General features: G+C 42.0%; 4 protein-coding genes across 4 annotated transcripts; 3 read left to right on the top strand and 1 right to left on the bottom strand.

The window, feature by feature from the left end:
- Positions 1 to 351: 351 nt before the first annotated feature.
- On the bottom strand, positions 352 to 1,468 carry LOC123706324 (putative uncharacterized protein DDB_G0291608). Its single transcript, XM_045655528.1, has 2 exons — positions 1,210 to 1,468; positions 352 to 1,016 (listed from the first exon to the last, which is right to left on the bottom strand). Exons 1-2 carry the CDS (start codon positions 1,267 to 1,269, stop codon positions 606 to 608), a joined length of 471 nt encoding a protein of 156 aa, XP_045511484.1. The 5' UTR covers positions 1,270 to 1,468; the 3' UTR covers positions 352 to 605.
- Positions 1,469 to 2,903: 1,435 nt separating this feature from the next.
- Positions 2,904 to 6,059, top strand: LOC123706447 (dynein axonemal intermediate chain 2-like). Its single transcript, XM_045655721.1, has 7 exons — positions 2,904 to 3,100; positions 3,207 to 3,354; positions 3,453 to 4,187; positions 4,285 to 4,463; positions 4,636 to 4,768; positions 5,104 to 5,208; positions 5,349 to 6,059. The coding sequence occupies exons 1-7, from the start codon at positions 2,904 to 2,906 to the stop codon at positions 5,544 to 5,546; spliced, it is 1,695 nt and encodes a 564-aa protein (XP_045511677.1). The 3' UTR covers positions 5,547 to 6,059.
- A 913-nt stretch (positions 6,060 to 6,972) lies between these two features.
- Positions 6,973 to 13,236, top strand: LOC123705944. The gene is made up of 10 exons (XM_045655061.1): positions 6,973 to 7,255; positions 7,530 to 7,693; positions 7,890 to 8,067; positions 8,285 to 8,436; positions 8,526 to 8,599; positions 8,676 to 8,805; positions 9,520 to 9,803; positions 9,973 to 10,119; positions 12,925 to 13,099; positions 13,171 to 13,236. The coding sequence occupies exons 1-10, from the start codon at positions 6,973 to 6,975 to the stop codon at positions 13,234 to 13,236; spliced, it is 1,653 nt and encodes a 550-aa protein (XP_045511017.1).
- A 3,118-nt stretch (positions 13,237 to 16,354) lies between these two features.
- LOC123706128 lies at positions 16,355 to 18,042 on the top strand. Its single transcript, XM_045655290.1, has 2 exons — positions 16,355 to 16,415; positions 16,702 to 18,042. The coding sequence occupies exon 2, from the start codon at positions 16,741 to 16,743 to the stop codon at positions 17,974 to 17,976; it is 1,236 nt and encodes a 411-aa protein (XP_045511246.1). The 5' UTR covers positions 16,355 to 16,415; positions 16,702 to 16,740; the 3' UTR covers positions 17,977 to 18,042.
- The last annotated feature ends 6,733 nt before the right edge of the window (positions 18,043 to 24,775 follow it).

The following is a 24,775-nucleotide window of genomic DNA, read 5'->3' as shown; positions in this document are numbered from 1 at the left end:
TGGATCGAACTGCACATGGTGTGCGAATTTTATTATAATCGGTTAAGTGGTTTAGGAGTCCATTGAGGACAAACATTGTGACACGAGATTTATACTATACTAAGAAGATTATTAAGAGTGGCGCAATTACCCAAAAGTGAATTTCATCAATTATAAATCTATCCTTTACATTCATTGTTAAGTAAGTAATAAAAAACAACAGAGAGACTATGTATTATATATTTTATATATTTTTTCAATAAATTGGCGCAATAATATTGACATAGTAATAATAAATCTTAATAAATATAATATTATAAAGACGCAAATTCAATTTAGGAGACAGTGATTGATATTTATACCGACCGCAGCTCGCAAGTCCATCCATCTTGATGATTAACATCAAGCGCTGGCGGCGCGGCGGGCCGTGCCACCGTGGAGTGCAACGCGCTGTGCATTGCGGTGCGGCGCCGCGCGCTTTTGTTCGTTCGTCAAATTTTTATTGGTTTCTATTTTTTTTTTGAGATAAAGTGGGCGGGATTTGTGGAGTTTGTGGAACATGTCAATGTGGTGCCTGCGGAGTGTGTGCGTCGTGCGGATCATGCGATGTGTGCGGTGTGTGCGAGTTAGGTACGCGAGTCGCGTGGTGATGAATGATGTGTGTGTGAATCTAGTGGAGCATGCGGTACGCGTGGTGGTGGCACTTGAGGTGGCTTACGAGTGTTTTGAGGTTTATTTTGTAGACGCGGTACAGGTGAAGCGTGCGCACCGTCCGGAATATGCGGGGTGACGGGGATAAGAGACTTGTGCAAACTGTGGGGAACTTTCGGAATATGCGGTGGGTGAACATTTGATCTGTGTGACACGCTTGACCCAGATGGAGTGTGTGGGGTAGGAGCGGGACTGGGAGGCGAAGCTGTGAGGTCCAAAAGCACACGATGAAGTCTATCGATATCTTGCTGCTGGAGTGCCACCTCCCTTTGCAATTCCTCAAGAGACAGCTTAACAGCCAACCATTCAGATTTCACATCAAGAGCCTAATACATGCAAGCAAATTAATTTTTATCACAAATTGTATCCGTTACCAAACATTTATTAATATATTTTTAAGAGACTTAGATCGATTCAATTCTGTATAACAACAGCTGTACATTGAATAAATAAAAAAACACCCTAATAGTACCATCATACAAAGTGCTTAACTTAAAGACCAAGTAAACGAGTTATTACCTTAACTTCCTTGATTGCAGCTTGTCGATTCACCTCAAATATTATGATTAGTGACCCCATAGTAAATATAACGATTTCGCCTAAAACGAAAAGATTAGGAAAGCTTTAAAAATAAGTATAATATTTATATTTCCATTTCGCTCATTATACAAAACTTTACTACAATTTGTCTGCATTTATTGGTACTAGCTATTATTCCTCTCCTCTAACTAATTTCCTTCCGTACTCCGGTTGTCTGGAAGAAATCGCTATTTAGCGATAAGACCGCCATTTGTTTTAATTTATCATCATATTATTTAAGTTATCTAAGAGCAATAAAGGATAAATAAAAAAAAATAAAAAAATATTACTCCACTTTTGTGTGAGTAATAACTTTAGTATATTCGTTTTAATGATAACATAATGTTGAATAAGCACCGATGAGGTCGCCGCCGAGGTCGATGGCCCGCTGGCGCGGCAGCGGCGCGCGCGGCCCCGGGCGCAGGCGCGTGCCGGCCAGCCGCAGCGACCACGCGCGCGCCGCCCACTCGCCGCGCCGGAACAGCTCCGCCACGCGCACGCACACCTCCGTGCCGAAGCGCGGGTGTGACTTGGCGAGCGTCTGCAGCGCACACACACCGTCATCTCGATACCGACCCACCCGTCGTAGCCCCGATCTTGTCGTATTTGAAACAAGTATCACATCAACTAAATCATATCAAAATGAAACACATATTCATCATATCAAAAAATAACAAGTTCACATATTTTTTATTATAATTATAGGGGATACATTTTTGATAAATAACAAATAACGAGCTACCAAACTATTATAATACAGGCTAAAGCACGTCTGTGAACCAACACAACATGTAAACTAGATAGGTACCTAATTGAAGCATAAGAACAATAATTGCCTTAACTCTGGCGGCTATAGGAGAGCTGAGCTGCCGCGCCAGCAGAGTGGCCAGCTTAAACATCGGGAACTGGTCCGCGACCATCGTGTCGTGGCTCCTTCACATTGCGCGCCTGTACAGCCTATTACCTGTGTTCATGGTCAGCATAGTGTATTTTTTACACGACCAATTTCACCCAAAAGACAGCCTCGGTCTAGCTTTGTCAGTGCTTCATTTTATTGACGTATTTTTGACTTTAACATAAACTTAATGTAATTCCTGTGATCATGTACGCCTAAGGGCCGATTTTTCAATGCCCAGATAAACAGCTAGATAGACTTTATAAAATAAAAATAGAAACTATCGAATATAATATTTAAGTTATTTTAGGATGTAGACTAGAAACATCATTATTGAATCATTATTTTAAAAGAGCAACTATAGAGTTTCTTGCCGGTTCTTCTCCACAAATACAGCTTTTCGAATCAGTGGTAAATGTTAAAAATAGGTTATGACTGTGGTTATGACGATTCAAAAGTGCTAGAAGAAGTCTAATTGAATAAGTAGGTAAATGTTTGAGTTTGAATTATTCTTACGTTAATTTAAATATATTGTATTGTTGAATTGCCGTCTCCAAGGAGTATAAAATATATTACTTTCATACAAACAAATTTTAGATTAAACTTCTGAAAGATTATACTTTTCATGACAGATAATGATCTGTCAATATTTTGAAATTTATCAACGATCAAGTGATACTTTAAATTTTTCTTTCTAATAAATAAAATCTACAAAATATCTTTATTGTGTAATAAAATCATGGAAATAGCGTACGCATACACGAAACGGCGTTGTGACTTCGGGCGGCAGCCGCTGTTCTGCGAGCAGGGCCCCGAGATGTGCGACACCATCGGCACCAACGTGGCGGAGCACAAGCAGTACATCCTACGCAACCCCGTGCACCAGGCCACGCAGAACACGCCCTGCTTCTCCGAGCATTACGTCAATACCATACGGTACGAGACTCGACTGGAGTCGCCCGAAAAGATATTCCCGATTTATCTCTGTCATAATAAAACAGTCGTTCGAACGATCGATTTATCGAGTTGTTTCCGATTGCAGGGCAGAATATACTACTACGGGTGCAAACCATGCGGAAGGGGGTTGGCCGAAAGACGTTAATGTTGTGGATCCCGAGGCTACTCAGCGATATCGAAGAAAAATTGAAAAAGATGACAACTACATCCATTGCGTCATGTCATTAGCGCCTGTTAGTTATAATTTTGTATAATACTTTTTTTTTATTCATATTGCGTATCTTTCATCTTTGTATCATAAATAAATATTTAAATATAAAAATATTGGCAGGGAATGGACCACTACGTGATGCAAAATAATGCTATCGATATGTATCGCACGTACTACGCGGAGATGCCGTCGCTGCCGGCCGTGGAGCGCAACAGCTGCCGTACGGTGAACGTGTACCGCGACGCGAGCGGCCCGCGTCCCGTCGGCTCCATCAGCTGGCAGCCGGATGGGGGCCAGCGCTTTGCTGTCACCTACTGTGATGTCGATTTCAATCGCAACCCGCGTTCCTCTGTCGTGTCCTATATTTGGGACATCGAGAACGCTAATAACCCTGAAGTTATATTCACTCCGACGTGCCCGCTCCTAGACTTGCAATTTAACCCGCGTGATCGAAATATGCTCGCCGGAGGACTAATAAATGGTCAAGTGGGAGTGTGGGACAGGCGACACGACGGCGACGCCAGCGTCAAGTGCGCGCCCCATGTGGCGCATCGCGAGCTGGTCCGCAATGTCCTCTTCATTAATTCCAAGTCTGGGCAGGAGTTCTTCTCGTCCGGCCCAGACGGCGCCTGCAAGTGGTGGGATATTCGCAACATGAGCGAGCCGACTGAAGAAATGATAATAGACGTTGTAAAATCTTCCTTTGACGTCCAATCGATGGCCAACTCTAATGGAGTTAGCACACTCGAATACGAGCCGACCATCCCCACGCGTTTTATGGTCGGAACTGAAAACGGCTTTGTGATAGGCGGCAATCGAAAAGGGAAAACGCCAATGGAAAAATTACCAGCAAAGGTAACGTTTATAATTGTATTAACTTATACAATCAACGCAAAGAGTGATTATCTGATTTATATTAGTTTCTACACTTTATCGAATTCTTTGTTTTTAGTTCGAAGCCCATCTTGGCCCCGTGTGGTCCTTGGAGCGCAACCCAAACTTCCTGAAAAACTTTCTAACGGTGGGCGACTGGACGGTGCGCGTGTGGAGCGAGGACTGCCGCGAGTCCGCCGTGGTGTGGTCTCCTCCTCACCGCCACAAGATCACCGCAGCCACCTGGAGCCCTACTAGGTTATAAGTTTAACGTGTGAGAGTTTTTATAAGAACTCAGTATACTTTGAACTTTTCTATGAGTGTCAAATCTGAAAAGGCTTGCATAAGTAGCTGATGGAGACAATTTAATTTATCGGTTTATAATTGTTGTATGTTTGGATAATCATACTTACAACGGTTAAAACGTTAGATTATCACTGATGCTGGTGACTCAGTGGAACGGGCTGCTGGCAACGTGGGACCTGCTGCGGCGGCAGCACGAGCCCGTGCTCACCATGCAGGTGTGCGAGGAGCCGCTGCTGCGCGTGCGCATGCACGAGGGGGTAAGCGCGCTGTCCCTATAATGTTGACATATTCAGTCTCCAAATTTTCAAAACTAGAAAAAATTCAAATGGGACAACCAGAGGGCAAGAGCTTTATAAAAAGAAAATGTTTAAAATCGGCACTATTATTGTTTAATAATAAAAACACTATTACAAGCAAATCGAATACTAACCGTGGATTCTCGTTAAGCGCTTTAAAAAAAATAATAAATAGTTACTGATGATAATGTTGCGTCACAATTTAAATTTGAATTTCTTATAAAATATTATAAGTCTAAAAATTTATTGGGTGTAAGTACGTTATAATGAATGTTATTTTTGTCGTATGTATGAAGGGTACTCTTGCGGCTTGCGGCAGCCGAAAGGGCAACATCTACATGACAGAGCTGTCACAGAACATGGCGCACTCGGACAAAAACGATAAAGTCCTGCTCACTGCTGTAAGTTCCCTACTGTCCCACTACCTCAGTCATATAATAATTTATGTCTTAATATAGTGCAATGTATTGCATCCATAGTTATAAATGTATTGTATATTATTCATAACAGTAAAGTGTGAAGTATAACGTGTCACGAACAGATATTCGAGCGCGAAGCGAAGCGCGAGCGCATCCTGGAGGCGCGCATGCGGGAGATCCGGCTGAAGCTGCGGCAGGCGGAGGAGGGCAGCCCGGCCACGTCCGTGTCCGACTTCGACCCGGCGGCCGGCGACCGCGACCTCGCCGAGGCCACTGCCGACTACATGCAAGCCGTCAAGAAGGAGCTCGCCGCCATGTAGCCCCCCCCCCCTCCCCCCAGCTCCACTTGACTCCTATTCTACATTACAGGGTGCCCCAATAAGTATGGATATATTGAAGCCATAAGGTAGAAGTCCTAGAAGGCTATCCGAATCGCCCCCATGTATGTTGCGATTTTTCGTATTTTCGGAGCTATGACGTTTTTTTTTTAATTTTCGCCTATTGCCGAGTACGATGAGATTTTTATTAATTATGGTGACGTGACTTATTGCGGTAGATGCTTGATTTTTTTGTGTGCTAAGCTGAAAGATAGGCCTATTCAGCATGGTAACATTTACTATCCTTAGATTTTTGAATGGAATAAAAAAAAGAATTGAATGCCAAGAAAGGCCCTCTCTGCCTGAATAGCCCTCTAGGTCCTCTACCTCCTGGCTTTAGTATATCCATAGTCCATACTTCTGGGGACACCCTGTATATTATAACATCGTTGCGTCGCACGTTCTTATAATATTTCTTCGCGTTTTCACTTATTTCGTAATGTTATTTACGACGTTGTAAACAAATGTTATTATTACTTTACGGCTTAAGCTATTACGCATAATAGTAATAAATATTAATTTAAAAATAAAATCAAGTATGTATTTGGAATAAAATTGTTTATATTTTAACAAAATTAACGAAAAAAAATGTGACAATGAAATGATACAATATTTAAACCTTATAATATAATGTTATCCCACCACTTGTACTTATTGTAATACTAGCTCTCCGCCCGCAGCTTCGCCCGCGTTTTGAAAGAAAATCCCGCATAGTTCCCGTTCCCGTGGGATTTCCGGGATGAAACCTATCCTATGTGTTAACCAAGTTACCCTCTATATGTGTGCTAAATTTCATTGTAATCGGTTCAGTAGTATTTGCGTGAAAGAGTAACAAACACAAACACAAACACACACACACACACACACATCCTCACAAACTTTCGCATTTATAATATTAGTAGGAAACTAATAAGCCATCTAGTCACTATTTAGTGCACTACATTGTAATTGCAGTAAGTAATTAATAAAATATCCAATTTTAAAATTACCCTACTGTTTGCAGTCACTCTAATTTTTTAACCATACTTGATAGACTTAGGTACTAATTTTTATTTTTCTATATGAATATCATTGCAAAATGATAAAATACTAAACATATCACATAAGTAAATTTTTTGCTTTCGAATGTTCACCAAATAATATAGTTCAATTATACATAATATATATTATTTGGTTTATATTATTAATTGATCATCGATTCCATTTCTCCAGAATGCTAAGTGAGTATATAAAAAATTGTCGATATCGCCGTATTTTAACGCGAGAAACGTGAACCGGCACCGCGACCAAAATAGATCAGCGCCACACGCGTGCGCTTTCTTCCGCGCGTACGCAATAAGAACAGTGTCAGAGAGGATCGTCTTACAAAATGTTCGCGGATAGATCGAAGCTCGCTAACAACCCCTGGCAGGGCGAGGCCGGGTGCACTCGCGTTGCTTTGGATTGTGTGTTCGAGAGACTGGCGCCGCGCGAGCTGCTGTGCTGCGGCGGCGTGTGTCGCGCGTGGCGGTGCGCGGCCCGCGCGGGCCCGCTGTGGCGCCGCGCGCTGCTGCCGCGCGCCGGGCCGCGCCTCCTGCGCGCGCTCGCCGACACCGCGCGCGCTAACCGCGACACACTTGTCCCGCCCGATGCTCGACCCGATTGCTCGAAGCGTAATCTATTCTTATTAAAACTTAAAACCGACCCAAACCCGAAATTTGGAGACGTCAAAAATGGCACTCTAAAGCTAAAAATAAATTAACATAATTATTATTTTTAACGCTACAAGTAATATTACAATTTAGAACAAAAAAAAACTGATCCCTCACTCTCCCAATCATGTAAACTGCCCCTATCCCTGCTTCAATATTTTTGTCATTATATTACTCTTTTTATAATAATGAAAAAAATCCATAGCAATAGCGCGTATTCAAATTTATATTTCAGAATCATGGGCGTCATGGAACTGGGTATACGAGGGTATGCTGTCAATGGCCCGGTGGGAACGCAGCGAGAGCCTCGCGCCCGCTGCCGGCGCCCCGCTCGTGCACATGGCCCTCGACTCCAGCGACACACGCCTCGCTATTCTAGCCGAAGACGGACACCTATCGGTAACAGTCATACACTAAACAAATTATACACTTCCTCATCTTTCCTCGAGAATTGCTCTATGTATTAAAAATACTGCAACAGAATCCGTTGAGTAATTTTAAAGATCTGAGCATACATAGGGACGATGAACGGAAAGCAGCAAGCAACTTCGTTTTATAGTGTGTACCGATACAGAAGATTTAAATGTTTGATTAGATTTGGGCGCGCAGTAGCGCGGGAGAGATGGGGCATTGGCGCGAGCACTGGAGTGGCGTGGCGAGCGCGGAGTGGCGCGAGGCGTGCAGCGTGCAGTGGGCCCCGCGCGCGCCGCGTCTGCTAGCCGCCGGCGCCATGCTGCTGGCCGACCGCTGGGAAGTTCTCGTGTTCGACGTCGGTATAACTAACTTGTACACTATTATACAATTAGAATTGGGCGCGAAGAAGCACGGGAGCGACGGGGCGAGCGCGTAGTGGCACGTGGGCACGAGTTTATTTAACAAACATAATAATATATTAGTCGCCGAATCCCTACAAAAGTCATGTCAATGTATATTATATAAGAATTATATTATGCATAAATATGAAGTCTTACATTAAATACTTGTTCTTAGACGATTTTCGTGGAAAAATAATATGTAGAGCCGCCTGCTCTGCGGGCACGTCCTGCTGCTGGATGGACGACGACAGCTTCTTGACGCTGCGCGTGCAGCTGCTCGGGCCGGGCCAGGCGTGCACCACGGTGTGGCTTAATGCCGCTGCGCAAGTATTTCTTATCATGTTATAATAACATTTTGACTACTTTTTGTTATAATATACTTCCACTGATATCACATGTTTTATTATTTCTCACAGGAGACGTACTCCGAACACGCTGGAGTTGTAATGCCTCTGCTACGAATTTATAATGAAGCTGCCGCTAACATCACGTGAGTAGATTTTGGTAATTTTTAGTATTAGAGGAACATATCGGCTTATTACAATGAGTCTTGAAATTATTTTTAGACATATTCTTATTGCAGATGCTCCTTTTAATCTTGACGAAAAATATGCGTCAGTAGAAGAAGAAAATATGGAAGAAGGCGAGTGCGAAGACAATATGCCTCAAGCGGCTTACTTTCGCTGCCTTCGTAAAGTGAGGATCAGTTTGGACCAATTAATGATATTATCATAATTATTATAGGCATGTCGACACTAAAATATAATCGATAAATGATCAATCATCATATATAATAAATGATCGATTTAGTGTTTTTAAGGGAAAATGTATATACATATTATCCAAATTACGTCGTTTGAGTTTGTCCGCGCGAGCTTTATAAAAGCTTTAAAAAATTATTTTCTTTTATGAAACATTGCAAAAACTTAGTAGGGCAGTCTTATTTATGTGGATTCACGCTGCAGTACCTACTGCACAATGCACATCATGTCTTATAAACTTTAGCTTTTTTACTTAACCGCTCTATTATGGAATAATTTAAATTTTAAAGATAAAATAAACCACCACGTCTCATAAACTTTGAAATTCATTTCTGTAACACGAATTAATTAAATAATTTGTATTTTCTTTGAGCTATGCATAGAGACACTTTACCTAGGCTTGACGTCAGGACGACGCCATGACATCTGCGAGCAGTTAGAAAAATTGCATTATCATTGTTAAAGTTAAATTTACTAACGAAATAAAGTCATGCTTATTGTAAAGTATGTATTCTTCTTCGAGTTATGTATTTAATTCATGTCCCCTAGATAGACATGTCTAACAAATGCGACGGTTGTCGTCTTTGTGTAGTATGAGTATCTACACAAACCAGACAACCATCTCTCATCATGAAAACCATGTTGGCAGGATGATCGCAGTCAGTCAGTGAGAATGCTGATAGCGGCGGGCGGGTGTCCAGGCGGGGTGCCCGGGCAGGCGCGGGCGCTGCGCGGCTGGAGCGTGCCGGCGCAGCTGCGCGTGCCGCCCATCCGCGTGCGCGAGGAGCTGCGCGAGCGCGTGCGGCTGCGGCGGGAGCGCGCCGACTCGCCGCCGCAGGACCTGCCCGAGGCCGCCGTGCGCGCGCTCTGCACGCCACCCGCCGCCCTCTGCCCGCTCGCAGGGACCGTGTTGGGGATCGTCTCTCACCCCACGTAAACTACGATCGATTCAATTGTACAATAGGATATATCAAATGGACAATGCGAACAAAGATCCACGACTTAGAAAGAAAGTAATCACTTTCTAGTGACAAATGACGCAGAAAATGGTAGGAATAAACAAGACGCAATAGAAATAAAAAAATAATTTTGTCTGATTCAGGGGTGCCTGCGTGTGGGTGAGCAGCACGGCTGGGCTGACGTGCGTGTCGCTGCCGGCACTGCGCCGCGTGCTGCACCTCCCCGTGCCGCGCCGCGCCGCGCCGCTCTACCGCGTGCAACCCGCCGTTAGCGATGACTACATTGCAGCGTAAATATCATATTACTGTTCATCGTATCAGTGTTTAAATTAAAATTAAAATGTGTCTACACATTATTGTATTGATGTGAAAAATAGGCGCACATAAAACCAATTTCTGGAGTGACGACGTATGCCGTGGTGGTAGATATATGCCAGGCGTCCCTTGATGGCTCACATTGTTTTCAGATAAATTAGCTTTTGCTTCCAAAAATTAAGTCAATTGATTATGAGGACTATTATAATATTATTATGAAACAGTGTGAATTCTATAGGTATGTCACATAATTCAAACAAATAAATATTTTTTTGTTAACGTACAATGTACATTTTACACGTCTTGATCAATGATATACAATATTATACACTTGATAATAATATAGGCCGATTAACGTAACCTGGCGCGTTCACAGTACTCACACTTGCGATTTCATTATACAGTAAGTTCAAAAATAATTAATGATTAACTGTAAAAATATAATTTAAAAGTAAATCAATACCTAATATTGATGATCTATTCTGATAATAATCAATTGGATAAAAGTAAAATATATCGAACTAAACATCGATAGGAAAAATTGAACATCACTATATAGGTCAATTAAGGAAAGCTGGCATGTTCACAGTACTCACACTTATGCAATTTCACTTACAGTATGTTCAAAAATAAATGCGACTCTAGTTTCATTTTAGACTTGAATTGTAAAATGGGTGCGTTGTAGATAAATATATTATGCAAATATAATTATGAAAGCTCTCATAATTTACGTGTAAAATTATACTTTAAAAGTAAATCAATTGATGAAGTTAATTATTTATTCTAATAATAATCAATTGGATAAAAGTATTAATAATCAATCAATTATCAAATAATAATTAAATGTCAGGTCATAAAAACAATACAAATAACACGTGCGCTCACTCCAACACACGGATGGTTGTTTTGATAATGATTTAAAGAACGGACGTCTTCTGCAGTTGCGGAGCAGTCTTGTCCTGACTTTAGTCGAGTAAAGATATCTAAGAAATATTATTATGATATTTGTAGTACGTACGTAATACCTACCAATACGCGCTAACAAATATGTGTTACATGTTTATTGTATAATTTTCACACTATTGGTTTTAAACTCAAACTCAAACATTTATACAATTAGACTTCTTCTAGAAGCACTTTTGAATCGTCTTAGCAGTTTAACAGTTTTAACATTTACCACCAATTCAGAGAGCAGTATCTATAGAGAAGAAGAAGAATCTATTTAATCATACCTAATCGTAATCTTCTACTTCACTGAAACTTTCATCGCTCGAAGAACTCGCCGTCAGTAAATGAGTCAGTGTAATTATCTACTTTTGGTTCTAATTGAATATATTTTTCCTCATGTTCTCGCGTCTTTCTCCAAACGTCACTAAACATATCCAGACTAATATGGCATTTGCTTCCTTTCTAAATAATTCTTCCACAGTTTTCAAGTTAAAGTTCACATTTTGTGATGCTACTTTCCCTTTAATTATGCCCCATAGTAACTCTATTGGGTTGAGTTCTGGATGGTATGGTGGAAGGCGCAATACACTATGTCCATGATCTTTGAGGATTGCATCAAGTAAAAATTGTGTATAGTTTGGCTTATTTTTTTTAATAATGTGATAACTCTGATTATTAATTAGTAATTTGATTTTTGAAAAAAAAAATGCCGATTTTAGTCAAAATTTATATTTTTCTAACAAGATCCTTATCATCCAAATTTCCACCTTGGTGAGAAAAATTGACATTTCTAATGAAAATGAACAAAAAATTAAATGATTTTATTAAATACTGTAAAATAGTCTATATTTCTTCCATTTACTGTATCACAAAATTCTTCATAGATTTTTAGATATTCGTACTACACCAATTACATCACCCTGTATTTATAAACAATTGCAAAATATGACACATACATAGGCCGGGAGTTACTGACACAAAATTTCGGGTCATTTGTAACAGAATGGCGGTTCTACAGAGGTCTTATTACGCAATGACTAAAAGAAAAATGATGGTCAGAACGCTGGTACCGGCGGACTAGTCGCGTGGGCGTTAGTCGAACTCGTCGTATAAATAGCGAAAGTCAAACGATTTGTAACACAAAAATTTTAGAATTTACCGATAGCCCATAAAAAAGATGTAGTCCGCCGGTACCAGCGTTCTGACCATCATTTTTCTTTTTGTCATTGCGTACTAAGACCCTTCTAGACCGCCATCCTGTTACAAATGACCCGAATTTTTGTGTCAGTATCTCCCGGCCTAACATGTGCAATGTGTAAATGTGTTGACGTTCCAGCTCTTCTTAATATATCAATAGCTGCCCATAAGGCCCGTAAGTGCAAGGAAGCGCGCAATATGCTTTAATATCTCGTCAAATATAGTAAGTAGTATAACGTCTTTGTTTAAATTACGACGTCAGTAGGTACCAATGACGTCACGCCGCACGCGAATTCACAGTCATTACACAAGTGCAATGTGTAAATGTGGTGACGTTCCAGCTCTTCGGCCTATAAAATATGATGATGAAAACGATTACAAAAAAGTCTATGTTCATCTTCTTTCGTTATAATATTATGCAGCTGCTCTAAAAAGTATGTTTTTACTTAGGTGAGACGATTGTTCATCGTCAAATATAATATAATAGTACCTACCTCTAAAATATGTACCTAAGAATTGTGATGGTCCTAAAATTTCTTCTCTTCTAGGTTTAACATGTATTTTTTCTTATGGAAATAATAACAAAATGAAATGAGTAATTCTTAATAAGTAATTCTTAGCTAAATTGAACGTAGACCCTTGGGTGACGGCAGCGATGAGGTGTGCGTGTGGACAGCGCGCGCGGCGCAGCGCGTGGCGCGCGGGCTGCAGCACGGCCGCTCCGGCTGCGCCCTGCTGGCGCTGCTGCCCGCGCCCGCCGCCGCCGACGCGCTGCGCGAGCTGCTCGCCCTCACCAGTGACGCTGTTCATGTCAGTTTTATTTTTAAGTACACTCTTCATATAGATTGTATTGAACGATTCAAAAATGATTCAGTTTACAGGTATGGCGCAGCTGGGTACCAGAAGTGGAGGATATCGAGCCCTGTGAAATAATTAATTTAGAGTAAAACTTTTGTATGTACATTCAATAAATAATTTTGAAAATATTTTTTTTTTGTTCGTCCTAAAAAGATATCATTATAGATTTTGTCAATGGCCAGTTTTAAAATAAATTGAACCACCTAGATTCCTCGTAACCATCCTAATTAGTGTTCAATCTGAAACATTATCGATACACACGGGTATGGCGCTAATTCAGACGAAATATCGGACTTTTACACATATTCTCAAAATCGTAAGTTTTAACTTCTATAAAAAAAATAATTACCTACATGATAATATTATGTATAATTCACAAAAATAATAACATTTGATTCATAGGAAATATAAATTAATGCTTCGTAATATTTATAGATAATAATAAATACGTATGTAAAGACTAGAGGCGCGTTTCTGGATCGAGAATCGATTTGAGTAAGGTTTGAGAATACAACAAATATTTGAGCAGCATTAAAGCTTGGTTTGCAACGTCAAGTGATCATTCGCGGCGCCAGTTGGTATTTTCAAAAATGCTATCTGTTAACTGTTTCGCACTTCCTGGCCACCCCGGAGACACGGACGACACAAATACCCACATACACTGCACTCTGCAGCGCACGCACTCTACGCGCCGCCCGCCAGTGTGGCTCGGCGGCGCGAGCGTCTTGGCGTGCGAGCATGAGTTTTGGTATTATGTTTCGTAGTCTAAGCTGTTCACTAGATACGTACATTTTTACATCTTGACTTTCTTGACATTCCTCATAATGTGATTCGCGGTAAAGATGTAGCTTTCTCAAGTAAAATCATTTTCAGGTTTAGGAAACGCTCAATAATGAACTTTTGAAGCGATACCAAAGTCTTGTTTTTGAATAGCGATATTTTTTGTTGATTAGATATATATTATATACCTAGGAGTATTTGTGTCTATATCTGTAATGTTTTGTAAGGTGAAAGTAAATAAATTACGTACATTATTGACTACACTTACTTACAGTATAATTTTTTGAGTTTAAGTGAAAACCTTCTAATTTATTTATTTTACTTATTACCAACGGCAACAGGTAGGTTCTACTTATAATATCTCTGAAAATTCATAATCAGTCGAAATCACTTATATATAATATTATGTGTAATAAAAAATGTATTCTAAATGGGTTTGCTGGAAAAATCCTGGACAGGATTCTTTTAATTAATTATTTAAAAAACCTTTTTTTTAATTTTGCAGTATCGAGATAATAAAACTGCGCTCATGCTGATAATATTTTTTTGACGTGACAACGTCTTATAATTCGATAAAGCCGGCTGCACGCACGAAAAAACATGACTCCTGCGGCGTTACCTCGCTCTGACTCATCTGAGGCGTTCCATGTAAGGCTTGAAGTCCGAGCGAGAGCGCGGAACGAGCGACAAAGAAGCACAATCGGACGTTGTCACGTTCAATTATCGTCAGTTAACCGACTTTACAGACAACCAATTTTTTTTTCTATTACCCCATCAAGTGAACGTAATTACTAATTACTATTACCGATTTGTACCTATTCAATACATACCTGCCAACCTAGCAATTTGTCCAGGTAAATATTAGAAAACTCTATGACTGCACATTCTGTATGTTTCATACTTCAAGCATCAAGTCTATTATAATTTCTTTTTACTCAATACTGCAATTAATTAAAAAAATGATTTTTTAATAATTAATTAAAAATATCATGTCCAGGATTTTTCCAGCAAACCCATTTTTTATACAAGTTATTATATAGTAGTACCTATTACAAGAAAGTCATTTGGACGAAAGTTTGGGTTTAATCCTTGATATTTAATATTTTTTACCCGACTGCCAAAGAAGGAGGGTAATGTTTTTCGAGTGTATGTAAGTATGTATGTATGTCTTTTCCTTTGTGACCACCTGTAGCCTAAACGGCTTGATGGATTTTGATGTATGAGGTATCGTTAGATTTGTCTTGATTACGGGAGTGTCATAGGATACATTTTATCCTAAAAGTCCCACGGGATAAAGACATAATAATATTTTTTCTAAATTTCCCTTTAAAAAAATATGTATGCGGTATCATTAGATTCATTTCAATCACGGGAGTAATTAATATAGGATACGTTTTTTCTCAAAATTCCCACGGGAACATGTTAATTCTGCGTCAACGCAAAGCAACTCATGCGTTAGCAAGCAAAAAGATAGGGCGTGGCCTGGCATGCGGCGCGCGGCGCGGTGCGGTTATGTTGCGGAGTAACATCACTCGTAATCTAAAGCCAAATGTCGTCGAAATAATTTAAAATGGTACTTACATATACATAGTCTTCTACATCTACAACATTTTCGTTAAATAAAAACAGCTAAAAAGTTATAAATAAAAAAATTATTATTAAAAAAACAAAATACCCGACTGCACACTAAAAAAAGAGTAAAACAAGCCCCGCAATAATATTGATCAATCAAATGCTAAAAACTAATTATGTAATACCGTTTAAACAATACCTATATTAAAATACACTACAATATGTGTTCGTAATCGATAGTTAAATAAATAGAAACTTATTTTGAATACAAATTTACTGAATATAATTTATAAATGTTGATGGAAAGCATCGCAGGCGGGGACCACCTTGACCGCCACCAACGAAAATTCTGCTAAATGGTGCACAACCGAAATGACTATAAATAAGCCTCTGTTGGTCCCCGCCTGCGATGCTTTCCATCAACATTTATAAATTATATTCAGTAAATTTGTATTCAAAATAAGTTTCTGTTTATTTAACTATCGATTACGAACACATATTGTAGTGTATTTTAATATATAGGTATTGTTTAAACGGTATTACATAATTAGTTTTTAGCATTAATTGATTGATCAATATTATTGCGGGGCTTGTTTTACTCTTTTTTTAGTGTGCAGTCGGGTATTTTGTTTTTTTAATAATAATTTTTTTATTTCAGAAACGCGTCCTAAATGCAAATCAGTGGAGATTAAAGTCGCAGGAGCGGATGACGCGCGATTCTTGTATGCCTCAGCCGATGGAGCCGTGCGCGCCGTGCGAGCCGCGCGCCGCGCCGCCGTGCCGCCGGCCCGTGCGCGCCTGCCCGCGCGCCCTGCGCGTCACGTGCTGCGCGCCGCCGGTCGGCCAGCGCCCGCCCTGCCCGCCGCCCCGCCCCTCCTGTCCTCTCAGCTGTGATAACGCTACGATATCGACGACCGTAATGTGTCAATAAATACAAATATATCTTCTAGAAACAATAAAAAATACTTAAATTGAAAGTCGCTCGTATAGAATTGTAATAACATTGTTACCTCCGAACAATCGTCCGAGTGAACCGACTTTGAATTATTTTTTTTTATTTGATAGCTGATTTTCACACCTCTGGGTCCTATTTAAATAATATGGTCTAATTCAAAAAATCCTATAATATGGTTATTTAGTGTTAAGTTTAAAATAGTTATGTAATAATTATAATTGTACTTAATCAATTTATTTCATGGCAGAATACGACGATACATACTGAGAAAACATGCAGATCAACTATGAGTAAATGTGGTTCAGAACTGGATCATGTAGCGCAGCGCCTCGCGCTCGCTGAGCGGGCGCGGCGCGAGGACTACGAGTGCGAGGCGAGCGAGCGCGCCCCCGCGCCCCGCCCTCCGCCCGCCTCCTACTGCCTGGCAGCCGAGCGACAGTGCGCGCGAGCCACCGATGGACAAGATTATATGTTCTCCAAATCCAATATCGAATGTGACAAGCAGGTCTGCGGACCGAACCGTACGTCTCCACCGCCGCTGCCCATAAAGCTTATGTCTTCTGAGGGTTGTGAAATAAAATCTAGGGGTAATCTAGACCCTTGCTCTCATCGGCCGCGCGTCATTGTTGAAATAGATCGCAGCAAGTCTAAAGAAAATACTGGGACCGATCAATTTAAAGAAAGCATAACGTCGAAACTTATTAATAACTTAAGCTTTAAAAAAAAATCAAATCCATCATGTCCACGACAAAAATGCAACAAATCAGAAAATTGGTGCATATCTCCACCTACGCTAGCATCAGGCCCGACGCGTTGCAAGGAACCTAATCTTGCAGAAAGATTACGGCAACGATCAAAAAGCCTCCACAATAACCAACAGCGAAAGCTCCACTGCAGTGTTTCGACGTCTGCTTGTGTTACCAAATCATCCACGAGCTCAGCAAACAAGGCAGAAACTGAATCAGATATAGGAAAAAAATCAAGCATTGACAAATTAAATCTAATTCTGGAAGAAAAGAAGAAGCTAAAAGAGTCTGGACAAGGGCGAGTAGTAAGAGAACCATGTGGTGAACGGAAATCTGATCCATCAAATTCAGGCTCAATCGAATTGCGAGTGCCATCAGACACAGAGGCCGTCAAAGTTCGCGTCACTTTAGATTTCGACCGTACCAACCGTGAGCACAACTCAATGTCGTCAGCTGAGTTGGCTCCACATTGTGTTAAGTCACAGGGAAACAGGAGTGAAACGTGGTTGTCTATTAGAAATATTCAGAAAAAAATATCTGCGTGTACAAAGAAAACAGATTCTCACGGACCTAATAAGAAAAAGGATTCCTCCTCGAAAGAACAGTCATGTCCGGTTCCCACAAACCCTTGCGTCCGTCCGAAGCCACCGGCCGACCGACTACCAAGCTCCGGGAAGCCGCCCCGCCCCGGCAGCTCCAAGCCCTGCACGCCTCGGAACGATCGTTCGCGCTTTTCTTCTGACGTTGAGCCGGCCAAGTGGCTACTACTTCTATAATACCACGCAATACTATTAGGCTAATACCTGTGTGTGTCTTTAAAATAATAAAAAAAAATTCCAGAATTTTTCTATACTTATTCAGTAAACCTTATCCACCTTTTCAGTTTACTTGAACTTAGTAACATGAACGCTGTCAGCGATAAGGGTGCTTTTCAATCAATAATGTGCGGGGTTGTAATTGTGTAGCGAGGAAAGTGTTTGTAAATAACAAAATAGTATGTAATTTTTGCTGATCCAGGCTTAGATTTATAATATACTTCAATGCTCGAAGCATAAGAAAAAAAGGTAAACTAGATGAAGTAAAATGTATCCTGAGCTCATTAATAAAACCTATTCACGTAATTCTAATTATTAAAACTTGGATAAATTCTGATACGCAAGCTTTAGAATTAAATATTGATAATTACACACATTATTTTAACTACCAGACTGACGCATGAGGAGGTGGAGTCTCAGCATATTACATCCACAACGATCAAAATAGAAACACAATCTTATTGAATATTTTTTTTATGGTGACGTGAATTATTGCGCTAGATGCTTGATTTTTTTTGTGTGGTTAAATCTTCGAATGGAATAAAAAAAAGAATTAAAGGTTAGGTTAGGTTAGGTTAGGTTAGGTTAGGTTAGGTTAGGTTAGGTTAGGTTAGGTTAGGTTAGGTTAGGTTAGGTTAGGTTAGGTTAGGTTAGGTTAGGTTAGGTTAGGTTAGGTTAGGTTAGGTTAGGTTAGGTTAGGTTAGGTTAGGTTAGGTTAGGTTAGGTTAGGTTAGGTTAGGTTAGGTTAGGTTAGGTTAGGTTAGGTTAGGTTTTTTTTTTTTTTTTTTTTTTTTTTTTTAAAAAGCACCCGCCATCTCAGGGTGTTGTATGCTTTCCTCTGGAATATTGTCCAGAGATGTTTATTTTGCTTTCAATCAAATAAATACCAAGAATTTTTTATTAACAATTAGGCCTAAATAATACAATTTTAAGTAAAAAAATACAAGTTAATAATTTACAATTTTCCAAATTAATACTAAAACATAAAAATTACATAATTAAATATTACTTTTAAAAACTTACATTAATTAAAACATTGCAATGGGAAAAATAAAATATAATAAATTAATACAGTTTAAAATTTACAAATAAAATACTAAAATTAAATATTGCATTTAAAACCTACATAAATTAAAAACATTACAATGAAATTTATAAAAACAATAAAACAATACGGCACAACACTTATAAAACTTAACCCTAATATCACAGTAGCTTATCACAATTTCGTTTATTCACCACCCTCACAATTCTTTCGCAAAATTCCAAAAATTCAGTTCTCATTTTATCCCCCAGGGCCGCGGGCAGATTCTCACCCGTCATCGCGATGCCCAATTTTTGCTCAATAACATATCTATCTCTTGCAAAAATCGGACACTCGAGCAACAGGTGAGAAACCGTCTCGTCGACTCCGGGCTGACACAGACACGATGGATTCTCCTTCAGCTTGAATCTGTTCAAGTAGAAGGCGAATCCACCGTGTCCAGTCAGTGCTTGTGTGGTGTGGTGAGTGATGTTTATTTTCCGAACTATTTTGTATGCAGCAGCAGCGCTTGGGAAAAAGAGATTCGTGCCTCCAGCCGTCTCCCCCACATCGTATCTCCTGTCCCATTCCCCGATCGTATCCTGTCTCAAGATACGCTTGACGAATGAAACAGGACACAGATCGTAGTCGGGTTTCCTCTTCGACCCCAGAGCGGCCTCCTTGGCTAATTGGTCAACTCTTTCGTTCCCCCTTAGCCCTGCGTGCGCCTTAATCCAAAACAGAGCGACCTCCCGCCTCTGCGAAGCAGCTTTTCGGAGGGCCGCCCTTGTTTGCACAGCAAGGGGGTGGGGGGAACCGAGTGTGACGGCCTGGAGGGCCGATCTGGAGTCGCTGAAGATGCCGACCTTCGGCACTCCACTCTTGCAGGCTCTATCTACTGCTCTTTGGAGCGCTAGAAGTTCGGCCTGGTAGACGGTGCAATACGGCGGCAAAGCAAGCTTGACGGCCTTCGTCTCGGCCTCCCCCTCCCATACGGAAAGGGCGGCTCCGACTCGACCCTCAATCTTGCTGCCGTCCGTGTAGATCCTATGTACGTGGCTATCAGCCACGTCAGAATACGAGTCCTCGTCCACCAGCCCGAACCCCAGCCCTTCCTGCTCTGCCGGATGTGGGTCCTCAATCGCCGGAGCCATTCTTTCCACCTCCCTGTCTCCCAACGCTGGGTGCGACACCCCCTTCTTGATCCCATATAATCTCGAAACTTCGAGTATTCTGAGGTCAAGGGGGAGTATCCCAGCCAACAGCATAGCTGAGTTCAGGGAGACGGTCCGATATGCTCGGCAGATCTTTTGGGCGAACCCCCGTTGTACGGTGTTCAGCCTTTTTTGGACCCCCATCTTTTCCACGGTGGGTGCCCACGCTGCCGATGCATACATAATAGTCGGCTCGATAACTGCTACATAAATAGTCCTAATAATATCTGGGCTAAGTCCCCAACCAACTCTGGCTGCCCTTGCCAAGAGTTTATACCGGGCGATTGCCTTTTGGCATACCGTCCCGACGTGGGCGTTAAAGGTGAGGCCGCTGTCGATTGTAAGGCCCAGTATTTTTATACAAGAATAATATTTAATTTCCACATTCCCCATAGCGAGCCGCGGCACGTCATATTTCAGCCTCCTCGTGGAGAGGAGGGCACACGTTTTATTAGGTGCAAATTTCAATTTATTTTCTTTTCCCCATTCGCTTATTACATTAAGGACACGGTTCGCTTTCGTTTCGATTTCAAGGGCCGTGTCCCCCTCAACGACCAACACAATGTCGTCGGCAAACGCCTGACAAAATACTCCCATCTCCTCTAACATCCATAGCAGAGGGTCCAGCAAGAGGTTCCACAGGATTGGTCCGCCTATGGACCCCTGCACGCACCCCTTGCTGGTCCCCCTACTCACTTCCACACCCGCATATCTAACTTTCACTCCCCTTTCACTCAGGTAGCTGCTGATCACCCGCCTCACGTTCCCCGGGCACCCAACTTCAGCCAACCGCACCTTTATGGCTGGCCACCAGGCGCTGTCGAAGGCTCCCTCTATGTCCAGCGATACCACAACAGAAATCTTCTTCTCCTCTCTCATATTTCTGATGTGGTTCACTAGTCTATAGAGGGCGTCCTCGGTGCTCCTCTGTGGCATAAAGCCATACTGGTGGGGGCTTATTTTGGGCAACAGGTAAAACCTGAGTCGGCCGACCAGCATCTTTTCGAAGATTTTGCCGAGAACAGGTAAGAGGCCGATCGGTCGATAGGCTTTCGGTACCCGGTATGATTCCCTGCCCGGCTTTCGCAGTATAACCACGGTCGCCCACTTCCACTGTGCGGGGAAGTAGGCGGCAGAGAGGCATCTGTTGAGCAAGGCAAGGAACCATCCCGGGTTACAATCTACAGCGTGCTGACAGATGTCGGCCGTGAGGCCATCCGCCCCGGGGGCCTTCTTGGGGTTGAAGGACCTTACGGATCTCTTCAACTCCTCCATGATGAAAGGAGGGTCGTCCGGGCCCGCCGGTGGTTCGGTGTCCAAGGACTCCGCACACCGGCGCACCCGACGATGGCCCTCACTTTCACCACTTTCCTGGTCCTCGGGGTAGAAGGTCTCCGCCAACAGTTCTGCCGAGCTCCGGGCATCGAGGGTCTCACCACCCCTCGAAAGGGGCAGATCCTCCTCTCTCCCTGTGGCTCTACTAAGCACCCTGTAGATGCCCTCCCAGACCCCCTCCCTATCCTGTTTCCGGCAAAACTCCTTCCAACTCTTCTCTTGCGCTTCTTTCACCGCCTTTTCATACATCTCTCTTTCTTCCAGGTACAATCCAACCACGCGGTCTCTGCGATCAGGTGCTGCGTTTCGGATCCTGCGTCTCCTCGTGGCCACCTGCTTCTTCATCTGCGCGAGCTCATCATTCCACCACGACAAGGTGAATTTCTGCGTGTGTTTTTTGGTCGGCATTGTGTCTCTGCATGTCTGTGTGATTGCTTCAGTGTATCTGTCTATTGCGTCATCTATTTGTTGTGTGCTGTGTATTGTGTCTATGTCTTGTATAGTTAATTGTCTGCCCGACATCAGCTGGGTCAGTTTCTCATGAAACTGAGTCCAGTTTGCCTTGTGTGTGTTAAATATGCGTGTAGTTCGTATTATGTTCGTGCCTGTGGATTTATGTTGTCTGATGCCGAAGGATATGCCGTTGTGGTCCGAGCTCGTGAGACACTCCTCAACCCTCCAGTTGTCCACTCGGTTCAGCAGATCGTCGGAGCACGCTGTCACATCCACGTAGCTGGAGTACCTTTTCCCACCTCTGATGGTATCGAACGTAGGGATGTCCCCGGTGTTGAGTATGTGCATTCCCATTTCTTCCAGTACAGCAGACACGTCTCTTCCTCGCGGGTCTTCCACTTCACCACCCCACCACGGGCTTTTTGCGTTCGCATCGCCTCCCAGGACCATCCTATGGATACCCAGCTCTCTCCCTATCCGCCTAAGATGGTCCAGGTAGAGCTCCACTGGCTTATCGGGCTCGAAGTAGAAGGACACTACAATCATCTCCCAGGCTTTGGTTCTGAGGGTGGCCACAACGATGTTGTTACTGCTAAGGCGTGTATGTAGTTCGACATCCAGTGTGTCGTCGAGTACCACAATACATGCCTTTACTGCGCCACCCCCTTCCCCTTCGCACTGGAAGATCCTCACTCCATTGTATGTCCTCATACTTTTCGCCCCACCAACATAGGGCTCTTGCAGCAACGCTACGCATGCCTTACGCTTGGTGGCTTCGAGCAGTAGCTCCCTTGTGGCGATTTGGCTCCGCTGGAGATTAGCCTGCAATATTCGGTACTGGAAGGACTCACCTTGGGCAACCCTAGCAATACGCTACCGCCGATCTGGCTAGAGCGTCCCACTTCTTTCGTTCAAAGCATTCACGATCAAAGGCGCTGTGCTCAGCGCTACCTTTCTTGGCCTTAGTGCAGTTAATGCACTGAGGCGCTTCTCCCCGCAACCACTTGTCGCATTCAGTCCTCATATGAGGACCGGCACAGTGGCTGCATCTTTCCTTTTCCTCCCTACACATCCTCTTAGTGTGCCCATAACCAAGGCAACGGGAGCACTGCACCAGTGGACTATGGTCCATTACTCTCACTCTGCCCAACCCTATGTGGGCGTATCCCTCATTCATCCATCTTCTCCATACCTGTGGGTCCGCTCTTACCACTACGTGGTTTTGGAGGGGGTTCCTAGCTTTCATCACATATGCTATCTCAACATTTCGCTCTTCCCCCTTCAAGCCCTCAAGTATGCCTGCGTTTTGGTTCTTCAGCGCAGTGATGAAGTCAGCAGTGTCACACTTCATCACATCCCTGAAGACCAGAAGGGGGCTCTTATTTCTAACATCTTCCACTACTAGTCCCTCATTCTTACTCAGTCTTTCCTTCACCTTGACTCTTTCTTCCTCATTCGCACAGCCGACGACTACCCTTCTATTCTTAACCTTTCTTACTCTCTCCACCTTTACCCATCCGTCCCTTGCATCCACAGTCTTCCTTATCTTCTCTAGCACCTCATCGCCTGTCTCTTGTTCGTCTTTGGATGACACCATGACTGAATGCAGCGCCCTTGCTTCGGGGAGTTTCTCAATGACTCCCCTCGAGACAACGCTCGCATAAGTCGCCGTTTTGGCGACAGCCATGTTGCCCTCCAGAAGCGAACTCAGTCTCTCCATTTTGCTTTCATTTTCCTTCATACTTTCTGTCATCTCTTTCATTCTAGTCATCATTTCTTTCATTCCTTCAGTTAGGTCCACACTGGAGCCAGCATCGGATGGCGGGGGGGGATGTATAGGGTCCCCACTACGCCCTCCACTACCAGCCCTGGCATTGGTGAGTTCAATCTCCATCTCTTTTATTATGTCATACATTCTTTCCAGCGCCATTATAACCCCATCTTTTATGTCAGTTTTTAAATTACGAGACTCTCGCAGATGGGCTTTTCCTTTCATCAGACAGGCTTTCCCTTCTGCAGTCCGACTTGTCATAGTTTTAGGCGCTGCTGTGGTTGCAGGCTTTTTAGATTCCGAAATTGTGAACGTGTCACTGGCACGCCTCTGGGGAGTGTGGATCATTGCTACGACTTAGGGAAAAAAAAAAAAAAAAAAAAAAAAAAAAAAAAAAAAAAAACCCTGTCAATAGTACTTAACTCTATCAGGCCTCCCAATAGGGGAGACACCTGTCAATAATTTAGAATAAAATAAAATAAAATAAATAAAAATAAAATGAATTGCAGTAAATACTAATATGATATTAGTAATACCTAGTTATATTTTTAAGACTAGTCAAATAAAAATGAATAAAAGATATAAAATATAAAATATTAATATACAGATATAAAATATTAATAATATCTAGGTCAATAATAATTAAAACTAATCAACAGTAAGTCAAGTCAATACTTATATGTATATACCTATTAAGTTGTATTTATATAGTCAGTCAATAATTACAATATCACAGTAAGATATTAATAATATCTAGGTCAATAAATAAAGCTACAGCCGGTCAATACTGAGAACTCAAGTCAATAATTATTATACAAAATAATCTATCTGTACGATAATTATCGTACGGCTCGACCTAGTAAGCTAGCTAGTAAGCTAGTCAATAGTCAATACTAAAAACTCAAGTCAATAATTATTTTACTTAAAACTATCAGGCCTCCCAATAGGGGATACACCTGTCAA

Source organism: Colias croceus, chromosome 3 (genome assembly GCF_905220415.1).
Source record: "Colias croceus chromosome 3, ilColCroc2.1".
Lineage (NCBI taxonomy): Eukaryota > Metazoa > Arthropoda > Insecta > Lepidoptera > Pieridae > Colias > Colias croceus.
Note: the sequence above shows the minus strand (reverse complement) of the source record. Positions and strands in the feature narration are given on the sequence as shown.